This window comes from Stylophora pistillata, chromosome 6 (genome assembly GCF_964205215.1).
Source record: "Stylophora pistillata chromosome 6, jaStyPist1.2, whole genome shotgun sequence".
NCBI lineage: Eukaryota > Metazoa > Cnidaria > Anthozoa > Scleractinia > Pocilloporidae > Stylophora > Stylophora pistillata.
This window is the reverse complement of record NC_142524.1, coordinates 20077067-20102828: the sequence shown is the minus strand read 5'-3', so window position 1 is coordinate 20102828 and position 25762 is coordinate 20077067. Positions and strand designations below refer to the sequence as shown.

General features: G+C 38.9%; 1 protein-coding gene and 1 pseudogene across 2 annotated transcripts in view; one reads left to right on the top strand and one right to left on the bottom strand.

The window, feature by feature from the left end:
- The window catches only part of LOC111330536 (uncharacterized), a 34939-nt gene extending 9474 nt beyond the window's left edge, over positions 1 to 25465 (bottom strand). The window contains exons 1-9 of one of the 2 annotated variants that reach the window (XM_022935401.2): positions 25344 to 25465; positions 20034 to 20142; positions 14830 to 14894; positions 5745 to 6059; positions 1671 to 1716; positions 871 to 1125; positions 690 to 750; positions 420 to 550; positions 73 to 303 (exon numbers count right to left, since the gene is read on the bottom strand). In XM_022935401.2, coding sequence (XP_022791136.2) covers positions 73 to 303; positions 420 to 550; positions 690 to 750; positions 871 to 1125; positions 1671 to 1716; positions 5745 to 6059; positions 14830 to 14894; positions 20034 to 20112 — 1183 coding nt within the window. In that variant the 5' untranslated portion in view covers positions 20113 to 20142; positions 25344 to 25465. Of the gene's footprint in view, positions 1 to 72; positions 304 to 419; positions 551 to 689; positions 751 to 870; positions 1126 to 1670; positions 1717 to 5744; positions 6060 to 6177; positions 6404 to 14829; positions 14895 to 20033; positions 20143 to 25343 lie in introns of those variants that run through there. The other variant, XM_022935403.2, reaches the window with a different exon arrangement.
- On the top strand, positions 14922 to 17913 carry LOC148728692 (uncharacterized; annotated as a pseudogene).
- Positions 25466 to 25762: the final 297 nt, after the last annotated feature.

Sequence of the window (25762 nt, the reverse complement as noted above, 5' to 3'; positions counted from 1 at the left end):
TTAAAGAATTATTCCTGTACAAAAACATTTTAACAGATATTGAAACACACATCTTTGACATGTTAAACTTACTTATTTCACAAGTAGGCCCAGCCCAACCTGGAGGACAGGAACAGCGGAAATCACTGGCATCATTGTGACAAGTTCCATTGTTCTTGCACGGCGATGATGCACAATAGTTAATTGCCGTCTCACAGTTGACCCCAGTAAAGCCAGCTTGACATTCACATCTGTAGCGATCCGCCCCCGTGTTATAACAGATACTTCCATTCTGGCAAGGTTTTTCTCTGCATTTGTTTAGATCTGTCAAAAAATATAGCACCAACAGGACTGAAATCTGTGAAGCTAAAATCCTACAAAGGCAGATTGACTATATATAAGGATAAAATACAACCCTATCAAACACAAGCTTCTTTTACCTTCATCACAAAGAAGTCCTCCCCATTGTGGTTGACAGTTGCATTGCCATGGCTGACTGCAAGTTCCATGGACACACCCTGGGTAGAGCCGACATTGGTCGCAAAGATCCCCTCTCCAGCCTGAGTTACAGCTGAAACAAACACAATGCAATTCATAAAAGTTATAAATGAATTGCAATGAATACTTTGCAGAGTTGACAGGTGACATATCCACAATAACAAAGACTTACTCTTGTTAAAAAAATTAATCCTAAACACATCAACACTTACCTGCATTCACCTGGAACACTACAGCTACCATGCACTGGATCACAGCCTGTTTTACAGATTGCTAGAGAAAAGAGAAAGAAAATACAGCATGTTGTTTATATTTGTGTTCATCAGTACTTTCTAGCCCTTTCATGGCACAATTGTATAGAAAAGGACCAATTTTAAGCATGTTGACACTTACCTGTATCGCACAAATTTCCTCTCCATCCAGGCAAACAAACTTTTTTTCCATTCTCATCACAACTATAATGTCCAAACGTGTCATTACGCGGTTTGCAAAGCTCAGTACAAGTTTTCCCATAGTAATTTATGTCACAAACCACCCTTAGTCTGTAACTAATAGTGGCTGCAGGACCATTGTATGTATGAATCTCCCATGTCTTGTTAGGAAGTAGTGTTCCTCGCTGAGTTGCTCTATCTATGAGTTCATGGTTGCCTAATGGGAGCAAATGTCATAGTTTGTTCATTAGAGATAAGCAAGAAGCCCCACTATTTTAGTTCATTGCACAGCAAGTTTGACAGAAATTCATTAAGTAATACAAGACAATTATTCAAAATCTTCCTTCTCAAGTATAAGTAAATTAAATTATATTCAAACTGAATTCAATTACGCAGCTGAGTTTGCTGTTTCCTTTCAATATTCATGAAAAAGAAGATAGGTTTGAGGCTATGCCATATTCATGATTCATGGAAGAAACAGAAAACAATTTCCATTTATTCCACAACAACAGTATTGCCAAAGGATTAAAAGAGAGATTACGCATTAAAATTTCATCACTCATTTAACTTTTTTATGAAACATAACTTGCCAAAATATCTATTGAGAATAATCTTCCACATCCATAACAACTTTATGTATAGGAAAATATTGAATATGAATAACCATTACAACAATGCATTTATTATAAAGAATGAAGGGCTTCAGTCATGCAAGAAATAGGCTTGAATGCTTTGCACCATTTGGGTAGAGATGAACCTTACTTGAGTTATCCGCATCCAATGCCTCCAGAATTAAATAGTACGTGGTCTGAAATGAAAGGCATATGACCGGTAAAGTTCTTGCATGACACATGACACATGACACACACAAGTTTTGTGTGGGGTGATGACAATAAATTAAGCACAATAGACTGTCTTTCCCCACACTCTGCATTCAGAAATGAAACTTGACTCACATCATGAGGAGAAATTACTGATAATTAAGAAACTCAATGCTTTTGGCACAAATAAAGGGGAAAGAGACTGCAATCACAAACTAATAATAACAATTGAAAATTTTCTTTTTGATAGGAGAGTCAGAGGATTTTCAGAAATCCATTTCAAAATATTTGAAATTTTTTCAAACAGCTGCTTTGATTATATATTGGGCAACCTTTCAAATAATATTTTTTCAGCTTTGTTAATGCAAACACTGTCATACATTCAGAGCATAACGGACACTTAAGACAAAAAATTTTTATGAGAAAAGGAATTTTTCAATAAAATATATGGCAGAAGCCATTGTATAAAACATGTGAAAAGGTATGTTCACCTTTATGATTCTTACAAATATACCCATGCAAACAAGTTTCACATAAATTTCCAGATAAATTTAAATAAAATATAAGAGTGTTATGAACTTGCCTAAAAAGTCAAGTTTAAAACCCTTTGATAAAAATAACATTTAATATGTAAGTAAAATTTGGCAAAAGTTGTCGATGACAAATCCTATTTTTTTCCTATGCAAACAGAGTCTACTCTTTTTTAAAACCCTTCCATCCAAGAAAAAAAAGATGTTCAAGATTCTGTGTGTTGTAACAATTTTTATACCACATTCTGTTGGTTAAAAATTTAGTATTTACCAATGTGTCATTTATTATTCAATTCATTAGCACAAACAAAGGTTTGAAGTTAAAAGATTTTTGCAACTCAGGATATACCATAGCAAACTTAAATTCTGAGACTGCCAGAAAAGAGAAACAGTTAGAAATCACAACATTTACCACCACAAGCTTTTCCGGCAAAAAGGTTTTTCATCAAATTAGGTATTCATTTCATTTGTGCTTTGTAACAGAGCAATTCTATAATTCCAAACCTCAGTTCATTCAAATTCAGTATGCTCTTAAACGATATTGAAGAGCAAACTGCAGTATTACAACAAAGAACACAAAGATGTGTGCACACATGTTTCAGAAATATGGCTGTGTATTCTGAGGAAATCCTAGCTTCCAGCAAGAGATTTTCATAATTAATGGATAAAAACTTGAAAATGTTAGCCAAGTGAGAAGACCAAGAACATTCTTGAAACTCTGACTGGTTCTATCAATGACCTAGTTTCAAGCTTCACAACAACACAAGAAAAAAATTTCCTACAAGGAAAGCATAGGAAACATCATGATGTGATACTATTTTTTGTGGTGGTCTTAATTAAATTTAGCAAAATTGGAGAGAAAATAGCACCTGTAAAGTTGAACATTGCTTACAAGAGTATTTATGGTCACAAAAGCTACCCATGGATTTTCCTAGAGATGTTTACAAAAGGGGGCTAAGTTTGAAAGTTATTTAGCAATTTTCTTTCATTTTTTCTGCATTTGAAATGAAAACAGGCTTAACATCATCAGGTTTATACTGCTAGCAGCCATGTTTCAATAGGGAGTATACCTTAAAGAAATATTGGTAGCAGAACACCTTCAGGTACTTCCAAACACAAGACCTCTTTTGTTACGAATGGACTGAGCTGCTTTTGACAGCTGATTATATTTCTACTGTGCAAATAGGAAATATGATTGATTCTGTTTCTTCCCAAATTGTTTACCTAAGAAAAGAGAAACTATTATTTCCATAAAACTAACACAAAACTTGTAAAATAAACAAGACTCTTCCAATTTTTTCATTTTATAAGCCAATTTTGAAAGACTGCAAACTATGCTGAAAAAATCTTCATAGGGCAAATACTTGTTGAGGAAATACAGTAGTTATTAAGAACTGGAAAATCTTCTCTGTGGTTAAAGAAGGAAACCTTGAAGTATTTTGGCTTATTTGCAATTCATAATTCACATGCAGTCTTGTGTTTCAATCTAACACATCTAAATTTCCAACATTACTGATAGCATAAAGATCAAAAAGTGAAAAGTTAAACTGACATCTTAAAAGAAACAATCAAATTAAATTGGACTTAACATAACTGGCCTTTTAGACAGACTAATGATTTGACTTCTAACTTCTTATCAGGAAAATACTAAAGATGTTTTTGACTGACTCAAAACAATTAATTAGTGGCACAAAAAGTTTAAGGTATATCTCTTTATTATGTCCCCTTGGAGAGCAACACAGTAAATTTTTGAAATTATATAAAAGTGTTTGAGCTTTGCGATAACATGAGGTAATGTTATAGGTTCTGGAAAAAATATCAGAGCTTTAGTTGCAGCAAACAGTCAAATGCTAAACAATAAAGCTAACACAACAGTTACTGAAATGAATTCAAAGTTCAAAGAACAGACATAAAGCTAAAAAAAATTACAAAACACTCCAAGAACAAATTTTGAGATTATCTTGACCACTGTAAAGATAACTCTTTTCACTGATGGTTTGACCTCATGGACGACATATAATCATAGACATTAAGATGCCACAGGCAGTGGACAAAAACCACAAAGAATACAAGATCTCATAAGTAAAGGATTAATTTATTTTGAGTGCAATTTGATATATATTCTTTGATTACAATCGGGCACCATGCAGATAATATAAAGAAAACTAATAAAAAAACACAAGATGACCCAAACAATTTTCACAGTCACAGCAAACTAGCAAATTTTGTAAAACCAAAGCTCTTAGGAATTCCTTGTAAACGGTAATCTAAAAGCTCTCCCGCGCAACGATGAATAAAATAGATATATTTTCATCAAGTCCCTCAACTGGGAATTGTTTTCTTCTAAACCATAATTCGGCACATGTGTCACTTCTATTCAGTACAGAGAAAAGATGAAAAAGAGGTTTAATGAAATCAACAAACCACCGCAATCTAACCGAGTTAATAAAAAGCTCTTGTGTTGATCATGAAAACCCACGAATCGAGATCAAACAATGCTAAAGGAGACAGAATAAAGATCAACTCCATTGGCAACCAGTCATTTCTCTAGAGTATGCTATCAATTGAAAGTTTAATTGCATTGTAATACTTTCAGTAGCTACCGAAGTAACGAATAGAGAACTATTTATTTTGACGCCCAATGAACGTGGGAAAGTTGAAAGCAAACAGTTTCGCATGCGTTAATTTCTTGCAATATACATCATGAAATTGACAAGTCGGAGGCCTCCAACACTTCGTTTTTATCGTAGGTGAATCAAAACACTCAACGAATAAATCGCGCCTCTCGGCCATGCGGCTTCGAGGCTGATTCTTTGATTTTTTCCAGTCAGTAGCTATCATTGTGTTGCAAATACAACGTAACTCCCACAATTAACATAATATTCTCACAAAAGGCTGTCAAACTGAAGACACGTGGCCCCAAAACTACGCTACAATCTAGGATAAACAAGCCTAAAAACCGATGATGCGATGCTCTCAAAGAAAATAACTTCCACACAGGTTTTGCCCAGCGCGGCCTGTTTAAATAGTTGCAGCTGTATTTATTTCTGTGATTTTACGCTGAGACGGAGTTGTCGATTCTGTAAAATGAACGTGCATTTCTGAGAGGCTTCCAAGAGCCAATGAGAGGAATTAATTTTTTGAAAAGCAAACTTTCAAGTGAAATGATTGTTCTTGTGAGCGTGCTCCCAGCGGTCGCATTTACTATTCATACTACCTTTATAAAAATCTCTTTAAAAAAATCCAAACCATTTCCTCACTAAACTCTCTTTTTTTAAGGCTAAAAGCGGCTGTTAGACGCGGTTACATTAAATTTTTATTATTGAAAAATATATCCCATCTGCGTGAACGTCGCATAAATTTAATCCAAATGATAACGCTGAATTTTCTTCAGATTTAAGAAAATAACGGAAATCATCAAACAGAGTGACGCCAAAACCTTTGGTGTTTTGAGATAAATTTTAACAGGATTTAAAACGACTTACCAGCCATGAAAACTCGAAGCGTAAAGAAATCGGGTTGCGAAAACCACTTGCCGATGAAGTGTTCGTAAACGTGATCGAACTCCCTCCTAGAACAGCAGTTGTATGCTCGCCAAATGTACAAGCACCCGTTGGTGAAACAGATTGTGAGTATTGCTTGAGACAAACTCTGAAGAATGTGTCGCACTCGTCCAGGCATTGATGTTGTCCTCGATATATTGTGCGACTCCCATCACAGCAGCTACCATCGTATTTCTCACCTCTAATATTTTGTATCGAAACCAAGTGGATTTCGAATGTACCTGCTCCGGTGACAATCTGCGAAAAAAAGAAGTGAAAATTGGTTTATGACACAGAGTCGAAAAAAAATTGCAGATTTGAGCATTACACCTGACCAAAACACGAGAATTCACCACTTAGTTAGCACACGGTCTACCTGCACATGAATGAATTGGAGTAGCACTTCGAAAAATACACTTTTAACAAGCAGGCCGGCGGACATCGCTAAAATCACTACGTAGAATTTAGTGTAGCCTTGGGAATCGCGGCCGAAATTTGGTGTTCTTCTGCGTGCGACATGAAAGGCCGCCCTGTCGATGCGATGCGAGCTCAGCTCACTTGCAAATCATACGATTCTGTGTGATTATGAAAAACAGAAGCCAGATGTGGTGTTGTTGAAGGCGCGGTAATGCTAATGAGCATGCGTAGATTAATTAGTGACGCAACATGATACCAATGGTACACTTATGGCTTCCATAAATTGTCGTTGATTGGCTGAACCGAAGAGGACCGTAAACATTTTCTACAAGAAATTTATTCCTAGCTACTTGGAACTTTTAGCACCACTCTAGAAATGACCTTGATAAGGCGTATCACGTTTCTTCCAGTTGGTCTTAGCTGACTCCTTTACAGCTGGCTCCGAAATTTTGTTAATTTTATCGCGTTAATTTATCTACAGGCCAAGCTTAAGGATAATCCATGTTAGCGGAAAGGTCACTACGCCAAAGCCGGAGAAGATTTTTGACATCAAACGCATTTGATAAAAGAAACTATTAAAGCTATTTAAGATCACGACGCAGAGAAGGCGAAAAGGCAAAAGGCCGCCCGGGATTTGAATATCCATGAATCCACCTGCAGAAATCAGACAATTCCGTAATGTCTACGCCGAAAAGCACTCATTGTCTGAGATTTTAATACGTTTTTACTTTCGAGCAACAAGCGGCGTATTAGAACGCGGCGAAAAGATTTCAAATGTTTACAGGAAAAGACCAAACTAAATAGTGTGGTTTGCGCCTAACAAATGGTAATCGGAAACACTGTGTAAACAATACATACGGCGCGTGCCACTAAGGCTGAAGAAGAATGGGGCCGCGTTTCGCTTGTTTTATGGATGATAGACGCCAAGCAAGGTCCCTTGAGGACAACACCCAATGTTGCACCTGGGTTCAACAAGGCAAAAGCTGATCAGTGCCTAGTCACAAGTGTAGAAAATAATAGCATAGACTTTGATCTTATTTTTTGGGACTTTTAACCCCCTTGAGGCCACCCACATCGAAGGATTTGACACGACCTGTCTGTTCTAAAGAGCATAAATACGGATAAATGACGTTAGATGCGAGATTTACAGTCCAATGGCCTCTTAAAGATAACCACCATATAAGAATTCTGTCACTCGGTGACAGACCAGCGCTGTGAAAAAACGAGCACAGTTCGTAATACGAATTGATCCTGAATGGCGATTACTGAGCGTGGCGCGTGTCAGTAAGAGAGTATAGATTTAATTGCTTCTAATTATGAGCTCTTTAAAGATGCTCTTGGTCCAGCACTGATGCCTGGAAACCAGCAGATAGGAACTTCAAGAGGGTTTTAAAAGTCGCATTCTCGTCACTTCGAATAGTTGGTGATAACTTCTAAGCTCGGGAAAGCTTTGACATTAAGAGAATTGGCTCACTTTAGTGGTGTGACAGAGCGCAATTATTACGTGATGATTTTCTCCCTCAAAGTTTTACAAACATTGATGCACGATACAGCGACAATTTGCGGTTCGCTCTTACCCCAAGTACGTGCAAAGTTAATTACAAGTACAAATAGCGAGTTATGGAGAGGAGACGTGATAGATTTTACTGCGGTTTAGCCGATAATTATCATATCTACAGCCACAGAAAAGCTGCAGAGTTGATCGAGTGTCTGATAAGCAACAAGACTGACGATAAACATTCAAATTAACTATCGTTCAAGACAATTTAATTTCTCATAACCTATGGCATGGCAGCAATTTTAACCATCCTGGAGAAAATAAAGAGAGATTAAATGGAGCTGAAGATTTTTTTTTTTTTTCTACGATCATGTGTCTACCTGCGAACTTTTCAGAAATCCAGTTATCAACGTCTAGGAGAGCTTTGAAATTACCGTTAAAACCTCATTTTTCTGATCCATACATTTCCCTGATCCTATATCAATTAGGAAAAAACCTTTTATGTCCTTCACTAGCGGCGCTTCACAAGATTAAATTTCTTGACTTCAGTTTGTCGCCTCGATCACGTTCTCGGACCTAACACCTTCGACCTTTCAAAGAAGGAGGAAATGGTTGCCCACAGGAGCAGATTTTGGCCCGTGCCTAACACCGTGACAAAACGAGTGTCGTATCAATTGTCTCTTGCAAAAATAGATCGTATTGAGCTTCAAATATCGCCGGAGGCATTCAACTAATGCGTCACTGGAGCACGGAAACTGTCTTCATTATATACATCAGATATCACCTGAGATAAAGCTAACGGAGACAATTTTCCGGTGCCTTTTGTATAAAGATCAAGAGTTAGGGATTTAAAAGAACGCTTGCTAAATAAATAGGACTGGCGCGTCTTCACGGCGCATTGGTGAAATTAATATTAAGGGAATCTAAGATGCAGTTGTGATGTAAATTTCAAAAGAGAAACTCATAAGCAATCTTACGAAACTGGAATTTTCCATGACAACAAAAGCAAATATCTTGGGTTGATTTTACAATACCGAGCTACGGAAAGAAACCACTTTTCGAGTAGCGTGGTATTGGGTGAAGATATTAGCATTTCGAGTTCATTAAAAGTTGTTTGAATTTGCATATTAAAGAAAAACCATCAATACTAATAGTTTTTCCATTAGTTCTCGTATTAGTCCAAACAAAAGCGCACACATGGCTTTTAAAACAATGGCTGTATGAATAGCGAATATGCCTCAAGACACGCAAAGTTATCTCGCGCCTCGATGTTCGACGGCTTTGACGCCATTTAGGTATATTAAGTATCAAAGAAAAGTCAATCACATTGCAGAAAGCGACTAAAATGTTTGATATATATGTATATATATATATATATATATCTAAAATGAGAGAAAAACAAATCCTCAAGTATGGGTTTTTGTGTAAGGACGCTTAAAATATAATAGGGACGGCACGTGTGTGTTTCATACTTCTCCGCGCCTCTATATTCGCCTCGTCACCAACAAATCTGTTTAGCGGCGATGAGTGAGGAAACGTTATCTTTGAGAATCAGAACAAGAACATTCGATCTTTTTCTCATTTTTTTTTGGGAAAATATCTGTAAAACGACACGAGCTCGTTAACAAAGTCAAACAAAACAGCGGCGGAATTCAGCCGACGTGCGACCACGTGCCACAGCTGTTTCAGAACAAAGAATCTAAGCGTGCCATTGAGTAGGGCGAGATTGTCATGCAAAGTAAGCAACACGAACACCTGTGGAAGGAGGGTCCTTACAATACTGTTGTACAGCTGACAATTAGGAAACGGCTGCGTGGTGCGTTAAGTTGTTTCCAGCCTTTGGTTTCACTTGTCTTGGATTAAAACCGATTTGAGTGGTTATACCTTGAACGGCGTCTGTTTGTATCGTCATCGCCGTAGCGCAGTTTCTATGGAAATTTAAGCGCACAGGGTACTTGGCTACTACCAGCTGCCAGAAAAATAATTCAGTGCTTTCCCACTGAGATCACTTCCAAAGGAATGTTTTTAATCCCGATTGTATTGGACAGAAACAGTCTCAGAGAGGGCGGAACCATATGAAACAACTTTTCAAACTTAACGAAACGTGCAAAAGCACCTTGCTACGTCGATCGAAGAAAAAGTAAGGCAAATATTGCGAGAACAAATCAAAGCGTAAAAGAAAGTCACAAACATGACATTAGAAGTGTCAACGCCTTAGTCCTTTAAAAAGTTAGTGAACCACTTAAAGCGCCTCGATATGAACAACTGTTTACAGCAAACAAAGCCATGTGCCCCAACAGCGAAAAACAAAGGAATTCCGATACAACATGTATACCGGGCCGAACATACCTCATAAATAAAACAGCAAAGTTGTAAGGCCAGGTGTGGCTGATTTTGTCTACACTTTTTCAATCCCAGTTAAAAAAAGACTTGTAAATGACAAGGTACACTCATAATGAATCGTGGGCGTGGCAGTATAAGATGAGTGACTCTATGCCTCAGCTATTCTCAGAGCGCTAAATGGCATTATAACGAAAGGGCCCTTAACCTTCAAGAGACAGTATCCCGATACACCGCCAGTAGAGCATATTACAACCAGAAAATACTTCAGTTTTACCAGCCAAATACAGAAAGACGTTAATGTTTTATCATGAGCGAGTCCTCTATCTGGAATCAAACTCTGGTCCTTGAGATTCGCACTCCAATGCTCTACCACTTTGCTGAAGAGAATTCGATGGTGAGTTGAGTGTCAGAGTTATGTCTACAGAAGCAGGTTTAGATACGAAATTTTCTTAAAAACGCTTCCAAAGTAGTAATTAAGCCAAGTGAAATCGAGACGAACTAGTCATTTTTTTTCTCAAAATGCCTACAAATAGGCGCAAGCTCCAAGCTATTCCGCCCGTGATTCAATAATATTTTGAGAAAAGTATCTTCATAGCAAGAATTTTTCTTAGGGGATACAGGACAGGCGTAACAAGGGGGGGGGGGGTATCTTGGGGTGCTCCGTTTTCAGACCGTTGGTTAAACGTAATAAATAATTACTGTGCCTAAGGATAAATTTGACAAGGGACACTTAGAAAAAAAACTAACCCTCAAGTTACTTAATCTTAACCTTCTGATCCACCTATCTTCTGCTTCTTTGAAGTGTTTACAAATTAGATCACGGACAGGACTAGACAGCCTTCTTTTTGAGAAAGTTCGTTTGATGCAACACCGTATGGCAGTAGGCCACTTTTCGCGCTCCTTCACTCGCATTTGAAGTGAATTGAATTTGACTGCGATTTTAATCATTTCAAGGATCAATACTTCAATTCTCGATCGGCTTGTGATTTTAGAAACCTCGACTGGGTTAGCTGACAGGAGTATTCAGGACGTATGGGAAAAAAAAGTAAGAAAAACCGTTTCGATTGTCACTAGCTTTCCTCTGATGACAGAGCAAAACCTTGCAACGTCGTGTCAACATGTAATACCCAGTTAATACCATCATCGGTAATACGAGTTTTCCCGCGTTTTTCCGCGCTGTTTTGGTTTAGGCCTATTGTCCTAAAAGAAATCCACACGCAGTCATAGTGGTCAGCAGAGCTCGTTACGAAGGCCAGTTTAAACAAGCTACATATGCAGCATACATGTATCAACGATCCATATTGGGAAACCAAACGAAACTGCATCAAGATGTATGCGCGGGAAAATGCTGCTGACGAAGTTACCATTGCAATATGTGTGTTTCGTTTCAACGCGTACTGGTTTGGGTGAATGAAATCGAGGCATACAGGAACACTTCCCTGGAAACTAGTTATGACTGTGATAGGAAAGCAAAGTTTTCCTCGCGATTTGACTTGTTCTTTTTTATGTTTCTTTCCTCTGATGACTTCCTATCAGAAATGGGCTTTGTTACGATAAAAAAACTCCAGTATAAAAATGCAAAATTCGTTTTATCACAGAACTTTCCCAAAAGTTTACTTGTAAACCTCGATTTCATGAACCGGACCCAGTTCCCTAATTCGCGTCCATATATATCTGTTGACGAAGTATTGCACGCACGTCGCAAGACTTGCCACTTCCTATGAGAACGCAAACACCAAGTTATCACAAAGAAACAAGAAAATCTAAAAGGAAAACTCCATCCAGCGCCAGTAGAATGCAAGAAGAAAAAAAATAAGTGCCTTTCTTGACTGTATTGATTCAAGCGATTACATATGGAAATTTGACGATTTGTTTATTTCTGGGAGCATCGGAAGAGTACATTATGCGCTTACTGGTGAACGATGGAATGTAGCTTCTTTTGTTTTGAGAAAGAAGATTATAATCGAACAATACAAGCCTAAATTTAGATCTAAATTTCTAAGTAGTGTGTCTAATCTAGAAAGTGTGATATTTCGAAGAAAAACAGCTCCACTTTCATTTGTGCAGTGTGTTTTAGAAGACAGTTACGTTATGATACCGTTCATCGATATTAATCTTGGGAATTTGTCTAAATTAATTGTCCTAAAGCAAACTACAGAAAACTCACTGGGGTGTGAAATAGTACATTAAGCATACATCGTACGCATTCCGATACATCAAAAGTGTAATGGCTCTAGGGAAATTAAAGGAACAGCAACTGCCTTGAAAGAAATAATCACGGTCGGCTTCCAAGTGTTATGTAATCAGCGCAGACCTATTTCCACCCAGTGTTAAGATCTTGGCGAGAAAATTAAAAAATTTCAAAACATATACGCCATACCAAGGATGCGAACTTTCTGATTTTAACTCGTTATCAATCCAAGATAGTGTTCCTTAGACTTACAGTCTAAATATGGCTTTAAAGGTATGGAAAAACCTTCTGTGAAATCGAGTGACGTTTACAAATCTTAATGTACAGATGATAAAATTTACGGGCGGTCATACCTGACACAACTCACAGAGGAAAGACTCTACTCAGTTCGGAAGTGCAAACATTATTAGAGCTCACATAACCGTAATAGGGAAAATTTACGGCGGAACTGCAACTTTAGGTGACGTTTCCCTTCCATAATTTGCGAGAAGTTACCAAAAATCGAATTATTAGTTACCTTGTCTGAATCCGATTTGAGCTCGAGGAGACTCAACTGTGTCTTCCAATGACTTCAGGAATAACACTAAGCTGTTTTCACTCTTTCCATGAGAAAGCAAAACGTATCCAGTTCTCGGACTGCAAAGCTTCGTCATGGAGAAAGCACTCAGTTACTAAGCTTTCTATGACTGCTAGCGTGCGATCTAAAGAGGTTCACCGTGCAATGATGTCGAAATTGACTCTATAAATATGTTAATGACGATCGGTTAGTACTTTAATTGCGCTGCTTGACTGTTTGTTTGTAAAGCTCTGTTGATATTGGTGGAACATTTCAAGCGTAACAATTGTGCGTAGAAATGACTACAAAATATCTTATGCATTTTCACATATATACTACCCATTTTATCGAATGCAATCAAAGCTCGTAGCGTGTATCAGATTGGCAGGGTTTAGCCGTATAAGAGGTGAACTTCATTTCATTTGTCTTGAAGCATTTCCTCAAACAGCGTGTCTCGACCCCTTTTGAGTCGCTTCGAGACACGAAACACCAGTGCCTTATGTAACACCTCTGTCTGTGAAACTCCGAAAAGCAATACCAAAAACAAGAAAGCCTTGAACTAGGACACTACTCTTTCTCATCAAAGATAATCTTCTTCCCCATTATATTCACGGCTTACTACAACAGAGGTGTTATCTGTTGGTTCACTATTTCATGAAAATCAAATAATCTAATTCCCCCGGGAGGAACAGGAGGTCAGGTGTTCGAATTACGCTCCTCAATGCTCTTGGAGACCCAGAACATTTTTCTTGAACTTCCTCACAAGACAAGTGAATGTCATCATTCTTTAAGATACAGCTGGTGTATACAGTAGGCCAGGTCCGAATGGAGGATTCTATCTGATTTATTTTATTTTTTCAATATTGGAAGATTGTGAAAGGAAATTATCCACCAAAACTAATTGGAAAAAATTGACCGGTTCCGAACGTCAGACCTTCGTAGGGGAGGGAGGGGGGGGGGGCGCAAAGTGGACATGGAAATGATTCGAATTGACTTCCTCTGACTTAAGTATTAAGGCCGGATCAACCAAAACCTAATTAATTGTAATCCTGAGTTACCTGCATAAGAAGCCTACATGTTGCCATTACAATTAAACGAGGATTACAGCTCATTCGACTTTAATAAATGCAGCTCAGTATGCCAGCAGTATGTTTTAATGCTAGTTTGTTTAGCTTCAAGGCGTTTTTGTCTCGGTAGTCATCCTTTGAATTTCATAAGGTGCACGTCCCATGAATGATGAAAAGTATGGAGCAGAGAAGGTGGGGCCTTTAAAAAGTGCGAGGGAGGGGAGAGGTGGTGCTTATCGCACAGCGAGTCAAGCGTAATACCCCTTCTCAAATCACCCACGTTGTACTTTGCCTAGTTCGTTTGCACAAGCAAACCTCGTTGTAATTTGCAGTCTCAATGATGCTTCCAGTATGACCGTGATCGGTTTCGCGCAGTTGTTCAAAAAGAAATTCTTCAATGCTAAGCGCGATCCCAGTGAAATCGATTGGTGAAATTAACTGACGAAACAAACATTTTTGCACGCCAATTCTATGCTGCGCTGGAAGCATGACCCAAAACCAAATATGGAGGATCTTCGACGTCCCTTCCTTCGTTTAAGTGTAGGGGCCTTAGCTCACCTACTCTTTTACCCTCTCTCCTTCCCCCCCGTTTGGAGAGTTCAAGTTAAGAGTTGTTTTCACTTAAACTTCTCCATCTCATCGCCCCTCACCCCCTACCCACCGGTTATTTGGCTCCTGAACGCACTTGGTGTCAGCTCGCACTAATCTTGGGCTCGTAAAATCCCACCTGTCGGCTTTTCCATAGATTATGAAAGCCGACAGAACTCTCGCCCAATCCTCGATTTCTTGGTGGGCGACAACTTTCTTGTTTGACCCCGAGTTTGAGAGTGTTTTATTCAATCTCCCCTAAGAGTTTACTATACTCTTCACATGCATGGGAAGGGGGCGCTGGTCAAAGAGATCGCGGGTTCTGATGGACGAGACAGCACTTTACCTTACCACATGAATAAACCTACCTCCTCATCACTCGAGGACTTGTGGGAAACATCTTTGTGTTGAACATCGGGTACACTGTCGACACCTGGTTATAAGAAAAAAAAAAATTTATATATATATATATATATATAAAATTCAACCAGGTACGAGCCTCCTTTTGAAGTGGAAACACATCATATAGCAAATACAATATTATAACAACATTATGGCTTCGCCTCCCTGGGAGGCAGTAGCCATAAAAACACACTGTCTTAGAGTCGCGGGGACTATCGCCTGTTTTTGTTTGCGCTCGTTGCCATTGGTGCGTACTCATCAAAGCTTCTGCGCCCTTGTTCTTTTCAAATCTGCACCAAGTGCAACAGCAGTAGACAACAGTTTTCTCTGCTTAGACACAATCTCGTGAAAGTTTCACCAACCATCCTCAGCTTTTCCTTTCCCATCTCAGTTTTTTAAGGGTTATTATGGCTAATCAGATATTACTACGTCAAAAATAAATAACAACGCCTCCGTAACTCCCAGTACCAGTGAAACAGTTACGTTCCACCCGGCTTACAACACCTTAAGCTGCTTCTAAGTCTTCTCACACTGTTTATACGTCCGAATCAATTTCTCGCTTCTGCTGAACCCAAGACTCAACGGATTTTATATTGTACCCCTAAATCCTGCGGTGATTTCTACGGTGAACTAGCCGCAATCTAATTGTTGGCACAGTAATTTCTCGTAGAGGCCTACGATCCTTCTTTTTTTGTTGAATTATTTGAAACCGTGACATTTTTCAGAATTGGAAAACCATTCCCATGTGGTGCACCCAAACATATTTGGGCCACAAAAACAAGTGCGAATCCCGGCTTAAGCCTTCAAGTCTGAAGGCATACCTGAAACTTGGCCGAAATATTGGCGCCAGACATGTCTGTGCTTCATACACGAGTATTAAAATTAAAACAAACAGGGATGTAGGACTGTTTTTACATGACCGAGAGAAAGGAATGGAAGGAAACAATCCGAAAAAAAAAAAACCAAACCAAAATAAACTGGTTTATATGCTACCGAAAAAAAAATTCATCGATTTATCATCCATTTTGCAAATCCTGCCCTAGGAGGTAAAAAGGAAGGGCGCTACGACATTCCCAAATTAAAAGCTCTAAAAGCTGCATAAGAGAACAAGTGATATCAACTTTACACCTTTAAGACGCAATATCTCATATTTAAAAGACAACTTCTTATCGAAAGCAACGATTTACGGGCAAATTTTAACCTAACAGTTGAAATGAGTGACGACCAATATAGAAGCTGTTGTTATTGATTCAGTTAGCTCAAAGGTTCGTGCGTGCCAAGAGTTATCAAAATTTGGATGACTGCCAGTCTGATATTATAGTTATTGTGTAAGTATCAACGGGTCTTTGTAAAACGAGGACCGGATAGATGCGGATGGCGGATGCGGATAGAAAAATGCGGATGAAAAATTGCGGATGGAAAAATGCGCCAATAGAAAAAAAAATCGGTTGGAAAAAAAAAAACAACCACAACATTCAACATGTCATTACAGTCGAACTCCGCTATGTCGAACCCCCGCTATAGCACAAAAACAAAAGTCGTATGTTAAGGATACCACAGACTTCGTCAATTTCATAGAAAATACGAAAGTCCCGGAGAACGTAATACTTGTTTCAATGGACGTTACGAGCTTATATACAAATATACCACAAGAGGAGGGAATAGACACTGTATGCAAAGCATACGAAATATTCTACAGAAACGGAACTCCTATCCCTACACAACTACTAAAACTAGCGCTTAGGCTAATTCTCCAGGAAAATTCCTTCCATTTTAAAGGAAAGCACTACCTTCAAACACATGGTACGGCCATGGGCACGAAAATGGCAGTCGCCTTTTCTAATATTTTCATGAACAAGGTAGAGACAGAAATCCTTGACAAAAGCCTTTTAAAACCGCTTGTTTGGAAACGTTACATAGACGACATCTCGTTATGGAGTACAAACAAAGCAACAATAGAACGTTTCATTGAAAAGCAAACAATCATCACCCAACAATAAAATTTACGGTTAAAATTTCCGATAAGGAAACAACATTCCTGGACACCTACATCTACAAAGGCGAACGATTCGAAAAGGACGCAATCCTTGATGTGCGTACTCATTTTAAACAAACTGAGACCTTTCAGTATACACACTATAGTTCCTGTCACCCACAAGGAGTTAAGAAAGGCTTCATAAAAGGAGAGGCCCTTAGACTTCTCAGAACAAACTCCTCTCAAACAATATTCGAGGACAAAAATTACAAATTTCAAAGCGCATTTACTATAGAGAGGGTACCCAGAGGACCTCATTAACACAACCATCTCAGAGGTGAATTTCAAAAACAGGAAACTAGCTCTTCAACTGGAACCGAAGACGAACCAACAAATCTTGCCTTTTGTTACACAATACCAACCATCAGTGCCAAACCTAAAGCAAATTCTCATGAGACACTGGCATTTACTAGAAACACAACCAGTACTGAACGAATTATACAAAAATCCGCCGCTCATATCTTACAAAAGAGATCGATCGCCCAAAGACATACTCGTGAGGGCCAAACTTTGCATAGGCTATTTTAAGCACGCGCTGAGGATTCGTGTAGGCTTGTCAACCCCCTTTTTTACTGTAATGACAAGTTTAATGTTGGTTTTTTTTTTTGTTTTTTTTTCAACCGATTTTTTTCTTTTGACGATAAAAACTTGCGACCAAACGTTGCTTGATAACATTGTAAAATTTAAAAACGATAAAAAGCTATAGAAAGCTAAAATCGACGACGTTTCGACGTTAACATAACGTCATTATCAAGTCAAGAATGTATAAAAATAAGTTCTATAAATACTAAAAATGAACAATAAGAAAAAATAATTTGCGGGTTAAACAAAAAATTTAGCACGCATGGAGTCCGTTTGCACGTTCAGATTAGGTTTAAATTTCTTAATATAAAGCACTTCAAACACTAAACAATCAAATTTGCTTTGACACTTTCTCAGAATCTTCAAATGACAATCATTCAAACGATCCCTCCTACCATGCGCTTCATGAAAATGCTTGCCAATTGCCGAATTTTTGTGTTCAGCGACAGGTTGAAAAAGGTGTCGGGCCGTATATCCGACATAATCTGCATCGCACAGATCACATACAAAATGATAAACAACGCGTTGCTGATTAACAATTGACGGCTTGGGTTCTTTAGATTTTTTTTCTATCCGCATTTTTCCATCCGCAATTTTTCATCCGCGTTTTTCTATCTGCATCCGCCATCCGCATCTATCCGGTCCGCGTTTTACAGAGATCCAGTATCAACAGAGGAAGCAATTTTGGGCAAACCATTCATTAATTACATTTTTTACGAGTGCAATGAAAGAAAAGGAAATTGGACTAAAAAATCCCTAAAACCTTTTGCTGGTTCGTTTTCATCTAAGCTTTGAGTATTGTAAATAGTTACAAGGTAGAAAATCACCAAAGACAATAAATGTCGTAAAAAAGCAATTTAGGGTTTCAGATTTCTTCAACCTGTTACCAGGTACTTGAGCGATAGTAAGGAGATAAACTGTCAGTTAAAAAAAGACAAAATAAAACAAAACAAAGACTATAAGGTTTCAACAAAATGTCGAAGTTGAATTCTGAGGGTTTTTGTTATACGAAACTCAATTTGTAATTTGTAGTTTGTAATTTGTAATTTGCAATACGAAACTCAATTTGTGAAAAGGCTGCATGAGTCATGGTTATCAATCGCCCAAATCGGCGAAACAACTGAATTATTGATGTAGTTTGTTACATTTTGCTAATCTGTTTGACAAAAAGTCGTAATTTAACCAGTAAGTTCGAAAGACGTCTTGAAGTGGAAGAAAAGGCCGAGTTAAGAAATATCGACACAAGGTACCGGTTATAATCACAGACAGTTTAGTTTCATTTAAAACGTCAGACACAGTAATAAGCTGAAGTTAAGAGATTCCCTAAGGGTATTGTTTTCCCTAATGGTATTGTTTTCCCTAAGGGTATTGTTTTCACGACTGATGCCTGGTGCACTATCTCTCGGGAGCAAAAACAAAAACAACAAAAAACAAAAAAAACACACACACACTTCTAGATCGTATGTAAACTTTAGGCCAGAATTCTGACGAAAAGGAAATTTAAAGATGAAACAATTTTTAGTGTAATAGAAAAAATCCGAGCCCCAGGTGGGACTCGGAAAAGAAAATTGTTTTATTTTAAAAAATAGGAAAGTGTGGATTACATCGCAACCATATTACATCCGCACGATTGAAAAACAATCTGACGCAAAGCCATTGTATCAAACCTAGACCTACAAACATACACGTGTGGCAAGTCTATAGAACCACCGGAAATTCCTTCAAACGCCTTCATAACAACTCAACCACGAGGCAAATTACCAGCAAAGACACAACTGCAAAGACACCGCGGTAAAACGGCGTCAGAATTAAATGCAAAGAAATGAAAGTTCTGCTCTTATACCATTGTTAAAACGGGCTCCTCCACGCTTAGGTCGCATGTCTGACGTATATGGAGATTATAGAATAAAGAATTTTGCTTGTGTGTGGGTATTGTGAATTAAAGAAATGCACGTGTCACCCTTTCAGTCAATGAGAAGAAAAGTAAACAGCAAAAATCTAACCTTGACCTGGGATGAAATTTTGGACATTACGTCAAATCTTGAAAGTCAGTGTGTGACTACTATGTAACATAATTCAAGTTTCAGTTTTTTTACGAATACGGCACTGCACACTGCAATGTGGTACCAAACAGTTGATGATCACCTTCACTGAACTACACTGCCGCACACGAAGAATGTTTGATATGTTAGTTATACCAAAATCCTCACGAAATAAAATTGACTTTCATCAAAGTTACCCGCCTTTTTATCCAAATTATACTCGCGATCATACGAACATCTGACGAACGCCAGAGTAGAACGTGCAGTTTTCGCTGATCATGGCGCGTTTACGGTGTATGATGGACCTGTCTTCGAGTAGAAATGGAATGAAAGCAAAAACAAACGAAGCAATGATTTGACGAAGTACCATACAAAGCCAATTAACTGTGAATTGCAGAGGATCAAGGTGAGGACTTTGCTAGCGGCTAGAGGATACAACAATTATCTACCCTTAAGCGCTAATAGAACAAAGACATTCTAAAGTTTAACTGCGGGTCACTAATACACTCACCTGCTAGAAGAGAAAGGCAGCTCAGTATACTGCTAACAAAAACAAATGCTCTCCTCACAGTTAAACATCTCAGGAGCATCTTTATGGAATAGATACAATTGAACTCAAACTACAAAAAAGAAAGAGAGATTACCTCACGTGAATGCGTCTTTGTTTGGACAAGCGAGTTCACTACGCAATAAGCAAGATGGATAGCGCAAAAACAAAAAGCAAAAGGGTACGGAAGGTTTCTCTGGTTGTAAAGAAACACAAGACAAATACATTATGTACTAGACATAATACAAGTGCTATCTATCTTAGACTGAATCCAACGAATAAGCACTGCGTGGGAGAAATTCATTAAGGTGATAATGGTATAAAATATCTCCATAATTTGTCAGTTAACGCACACACAAAGACTAGGCGTCCACGTTTTACCATGAACTTGCGTCCTTGACGGGACATCCAAACTGGTCGCTAACACTTTTAAAAGACTCAGGAACTAAGGAAACGCAAGTTGTCGGCAATTCGATTCTTTTGAGAGTGGCGTGTAGAACCATGCACTACTCACAGAAGGCCATGTTCAAGCAGAAACTAAGATACGGGAAAAGAGGAGAAACTATCCACAGAAAATGAAATCAAAGAAAATGAAATAAAAGTGCTGTTACTTTTTGCCACCAAGCCGGTTTACAAGCACAAGGTATTCAACAGCATCACAGGCTTACCTGTGAATCCCATATACGAGTTTTCCATCGAGCGACGAAACCAAATCGATGGTAGTTACATTGTAACGCGTCTATGCAAACCGTGTGAGATTTTCTTGGCACTTAGTGAAAAAAGTGTTATTCTAATACGCAAGATGTTAATTTTTAATGAGGATAGAAAATTAGAACACCTGCGCAAAGATACCTACTGCAAGAAGCTGGCTAAAGTCGCTTCACACTGTCTTCTCTGTCATTACAAACGAAAAAATAACAAGCACAAGCTGGACCTCAACCAACTTTCTGCGCAAGGAGCATAAATGGCAATAAACAAAATGGCATGTTAGCTACCATTTGTCTTGAGCATTCTCGTACAACATTACCGCGCAGATAATTTTTTAGTTCACGGTTGGGCCTTTAGCTTCGTGTTTACAGTGCAAAACGTCCGAAAAGCCAAAATGGACAACTTCAGAACGTCGAAAAGCTCCTGGCGGTAAGTTTGTTCTAGAGAATTGATACAAAACCTGCATTGTTCGCTCTGCCTGTGGCCATTCATTTCCAGAATTGGTGCTATTTACAATCGTTACACTGTATCATTTCATATGATGGAATATTTTTTCGTATTTTCTGTTGGATTGGAAGCCGAGCCAGTCGACAAAATCAGAGGCAGTGTTTACCTCACGCTTAACTCCCTATCAGTCTAATACGTGTCAAGAGCAGGAAACCTTGGACGAAAGAGCTGGAGCGATGTGTATCTTTCACGAAAATTCCTGCATTAGAGGGCCCGAGTTCGCCCACAATCTCGACCTGTGTCGGGCAGACAGCAGTGGTACTGCTCACCATGTTTGTGCATTTTTTCAGAGAAATGTTTGGAGCTGTTTCACAATGAACCTGGCATGACCTAACATAGATTAAGACTAAGCAAGAAGTAATATCATACGTATGATGCATGATCCTCGCAGTAGAGAGCGCTATTTATGCAATAGCGAAAATCAGATCTGAAAAAAATCAGGCCTGTACGGGATTCGAACCACTGACCTCTGCGATACTAGTGCAGCGCTCTACCAAGTAATATCATATTTAAACTATGAACTGAGGAGTTCTCAGTGTTCGCTTCTGTCGAAATAAACACGTCATATCTTTCCTAAACTTTGTCTCATCTTGCTAATTTCAAACATAAAAAGCCAGCTCACTAGGACATATTGAAAGAAAACTATGAGGGCTTCTCACGGAGAAAAAATTGTTTTGTCATGCTTTTTGCTTGTAAAGCAGAATACAGCAGTCTGATCATGTTAAATTAATTCACTATCCACTTATTTTTCCGGCATTAACAGGACCGACGAAACAACTTGTCTCTTATGACACCGTGAATAATTCATGAACGTTGCCAGTGACCTTGCTAACTGATCGAATATCATCTTTCATGTGCCCTTGATTAAGTGTAACAACACTGACACTTGTTACAACAACTCATCGACATGTTACGAGGAATTTTACCTGCGGCGAAACAGGCACTTTACCGTAAGCTTTAAACCGATGAAAAGCGAAGCCACTCGTCCGTCCTAAACCTTTCGTGACGTTGCCACTCGTTTTTACAGCACCGTCGTTGAGGCTTCAAAAGGCACACAAAAAGCCAGCTATACGAAGTAGAAAGATTCTTCTTTTCTCTCCTTCGCTGGCATCCTTCTGGAACCCTGAAAATGGTGGTTACTGAAACTTGTATCGTGCAAATTGTAGGAGGGTTGTTCGTCCAAGCTGCACCTTAAATCAGCGAAGTCACGCCCCGCACAAGTTGCAAAATTTAGCCTATAATTTTCCATTTGCAACCTTTGTCGAAGTCAGTGTCCAACTTAAGTCGTGCTTAAATTTATGTGTTCCCTCCTTTTACGCCACGGTGTGACCAAAGAAGAGTTTGCACACAACATCAATAAATTTTCAAGCAAAAAGGTGTTAGGAAGGAAGAAAATATTATAAGTTGGACAGTTGGACAGTTACCGCCTCCCGGTTAGCTCAATGGATAGAGCGCTGGACTGTTGTGCGGGAGGTCGAGGGTTCGAGCCCCGGCCGGACCAACACTCAGGGTCTTAAAAATAATTGAGAAGAATTTGCTACCTTTCTATAACATCACGAAATGGTTAGATATTCTAGTCTTCTCGGATAGGGACGAATAAATGGAGGTCCCGTCTCCTGCAGGGTTGGGGTAGGCGACGTAATGACGTAATTTCCCACACACGAGATTACTGTGTGATGGATGTCCTCCCCTGGGGTGGGATGGGTGGGATATAGGGCGCACTTAATTTGGAGCCTCGCTCTGTTGTGCGACCCTCACCACACTGTGGTGAAAGTGATTAAGTAATGCTCGATGTAACATCCAACTCTTTGCGCTTAACTCAAAAGAAAGGTCTTGTTGAAATTTCGAAGAAGTGTAATTTAGATCTCGGGAGAAAAAATGTTAAGTATTTTCTATCTTCCCATGTTCCCTATCTGTTTATTTTTTGTTTATTGTTTGTTTTTTGTTGTTGTTTATTTGAGGTCTGTGCAACGCAAAGCAAAAAGATGAGTTAAGTATCGTAAAAAGCACCAATAAGTATACCGATGATTGCCTTCCGATACACTGACTCCTCAGCGACGCAAGGAAGAAAACGGGGGAAAAGTCGTTTTGGCATCAAACACCGCAAAAATGTGTGATAATTTCAAAAAAATCTCCACAAAACTATCCACACGTTTCGTAGGATTAGGGAATCAAAACCTCGATTATGCGCAAACTAATTTTTGCTAAAAAATTAATTTTTCCTTCTGGTGCCTGGATTGAGATACGAAACTAAGGCAGGGGTCGCACTTACGCTTTTGGTGTTTACATTGGACATAAAATCTGTCATCGCGTGCTTGCGACAAGTGCGACCCGTTTGTCGCAACCAGACATAGGCAGGGGTCGCACTTACGCTTTTGGTGTTTGCATTGGACATATAATCTGTCATCGTGTGCTTGCGACAAGTGCGACCCTTTTGTCGCAACCAGACATAACTATGTCCGAACGACCTAAAGATCAAAAAAGCCCATGTCCTGCCTCGAGGCAGGCCATATCTCGTCTTATCGCCTTAAAATAACAATTTTTGTTTTTCTTCTGTCACAACGTCGATCAAATCTGAAATACTAGCAAAAATTTGGATTTTCGCAATTCTGCAAAGACAACACGTGTGTACAGCTAGCTATCGGTTCAATATTTTAGTCACAGGTTTCTCGACACACGTTTTATCTGGTCCCTATGGCGAATTTCAACCCATACCAATTTACAAATTTGCACTATTCACCTGATTATTTTCAGTATGGGAATGGCTTGTTTTCACCCTTTGGCTCGCAGATATTTTCCCATTTGTTCGAATCCGTTGACTTCGGTTTAAAGCGGCAAGAGCCAACATTTGCCGTTGGCGAGTGTTGTACAATGCGTACAAATCAATAAGGTTTTGTACATTGAACAAATTAAACAGAGAATGAAGAAATGTCGCTAATAAAACTAGCACCAGCTTCATGTCTACAAAGTTTTATTCGGTGCTCTTTTCGCGCGTGAAATATTAAGAGTTGACAGTCTGGTTTCAAATATCATTTATGTCGCACAAGTGCGACTTCCATGACTCCCGTGGTGTAAATGTCGCGACATATTTGTAGGACAACTTATGACGGGACATAAAAAAAATAAGGCCACAGTGCGAGCCCTGCCTAAGTCATCGAGCAGCTTTGTTTAGCGAAGTTCACGGTTGATCTTCATTCGATGCTTCTCGACTGAGTGTCATAAACCCAGCAGCGAACATCGTAACGACCAATCAGATTTAAGGAAAATTTCACCAAGAGAAGTCAAAGTGAAAACGTGATAATCGCCTCAAGCGCGGGAAAACGTGGGCGACCCACGTTGCGATCGTTTTTAGTTTTGCATCTGATTGGTCGAGAAAGTGGCACGAGTTTACTGGACCAATCGCAGAGCGTGATGAATCAAAGCAAAACTACTCCCAGATTACTTTCGATAGTCAATTGAAAACGTAGTTACGGTTGTATTATAGGGATAGATGTGTGGCCTTCACATGGATAACACTGGAATTCAGTTGTGCGTTTCTCGACGATTACAGAAATACGAGCTTGCGATCTAAGAGCAGACTAGGTCATCCTGTTAAACTACTGTAGTTGTACTAACAGCAATTGACAACTGTTATTACTATGAACAGAAACTGAGTAAATAAAAGGGAATACAACGTTTGCTGCGTCTGCAATGTGCACGCATCACCCTTCACTCCAAAGATCTATGAAGAAATCCTATCTTCTAGCCACAATATAATTCCTTTTGAATAAGTTATTAGAATTTGGTGTATATCAAGGAAACACATTCCAGCCAACAAGTTTCTCTATCCCTCACTCTTAACCTGCTTGCTGAATAATAATAATAATAATAATAATAATACAATGAAATTGTATGGAGAAATTGCATTTTAATCACTTCTGTGGGCGCCGCATGGTCGGCCAAGAAATGGTATTGGACGTAACTTCAGAAAGAAAACGCTCATTAACTGACAACCTTTGTTAGACTGAAGCCCTTGATAGCGAGTAAATTGTCTTTACTGAAACATAGAGAGACCCAAACCTGCTTCAGATGAATTGATCAACGTTCGAATTAAACCAAGAAGCAACCGCTTAATCCCACAAAATCACTGATCCTCTGGTCGCAATGTTCCAGTCGACAAAAGTCTGACGTCTTTTCATGAGCTGCGAGGAAAAGGGAAGAAAAAAAGTTAGATTAGATTTCAGCTTTTGCCGTGATCGATTTGTTCATTACCAGCTTAGAACGTCTGAAGAACAGCGACGAGCACTCCTATCCCACTTAACGACGAAAAAAACAAAGACTGGTATTTCTTTAATCGCACGATTTGACCATTACCAACTTAACTCTAATCTCCTTGGGTGGATATTTACAGTTTGATAAATGCTCGTTTTTCGTAATCTCTGTTCATTGTTATTCCAGCCGAGTAATGGCAACATAGCATCAATTCCTGGCATGAACTC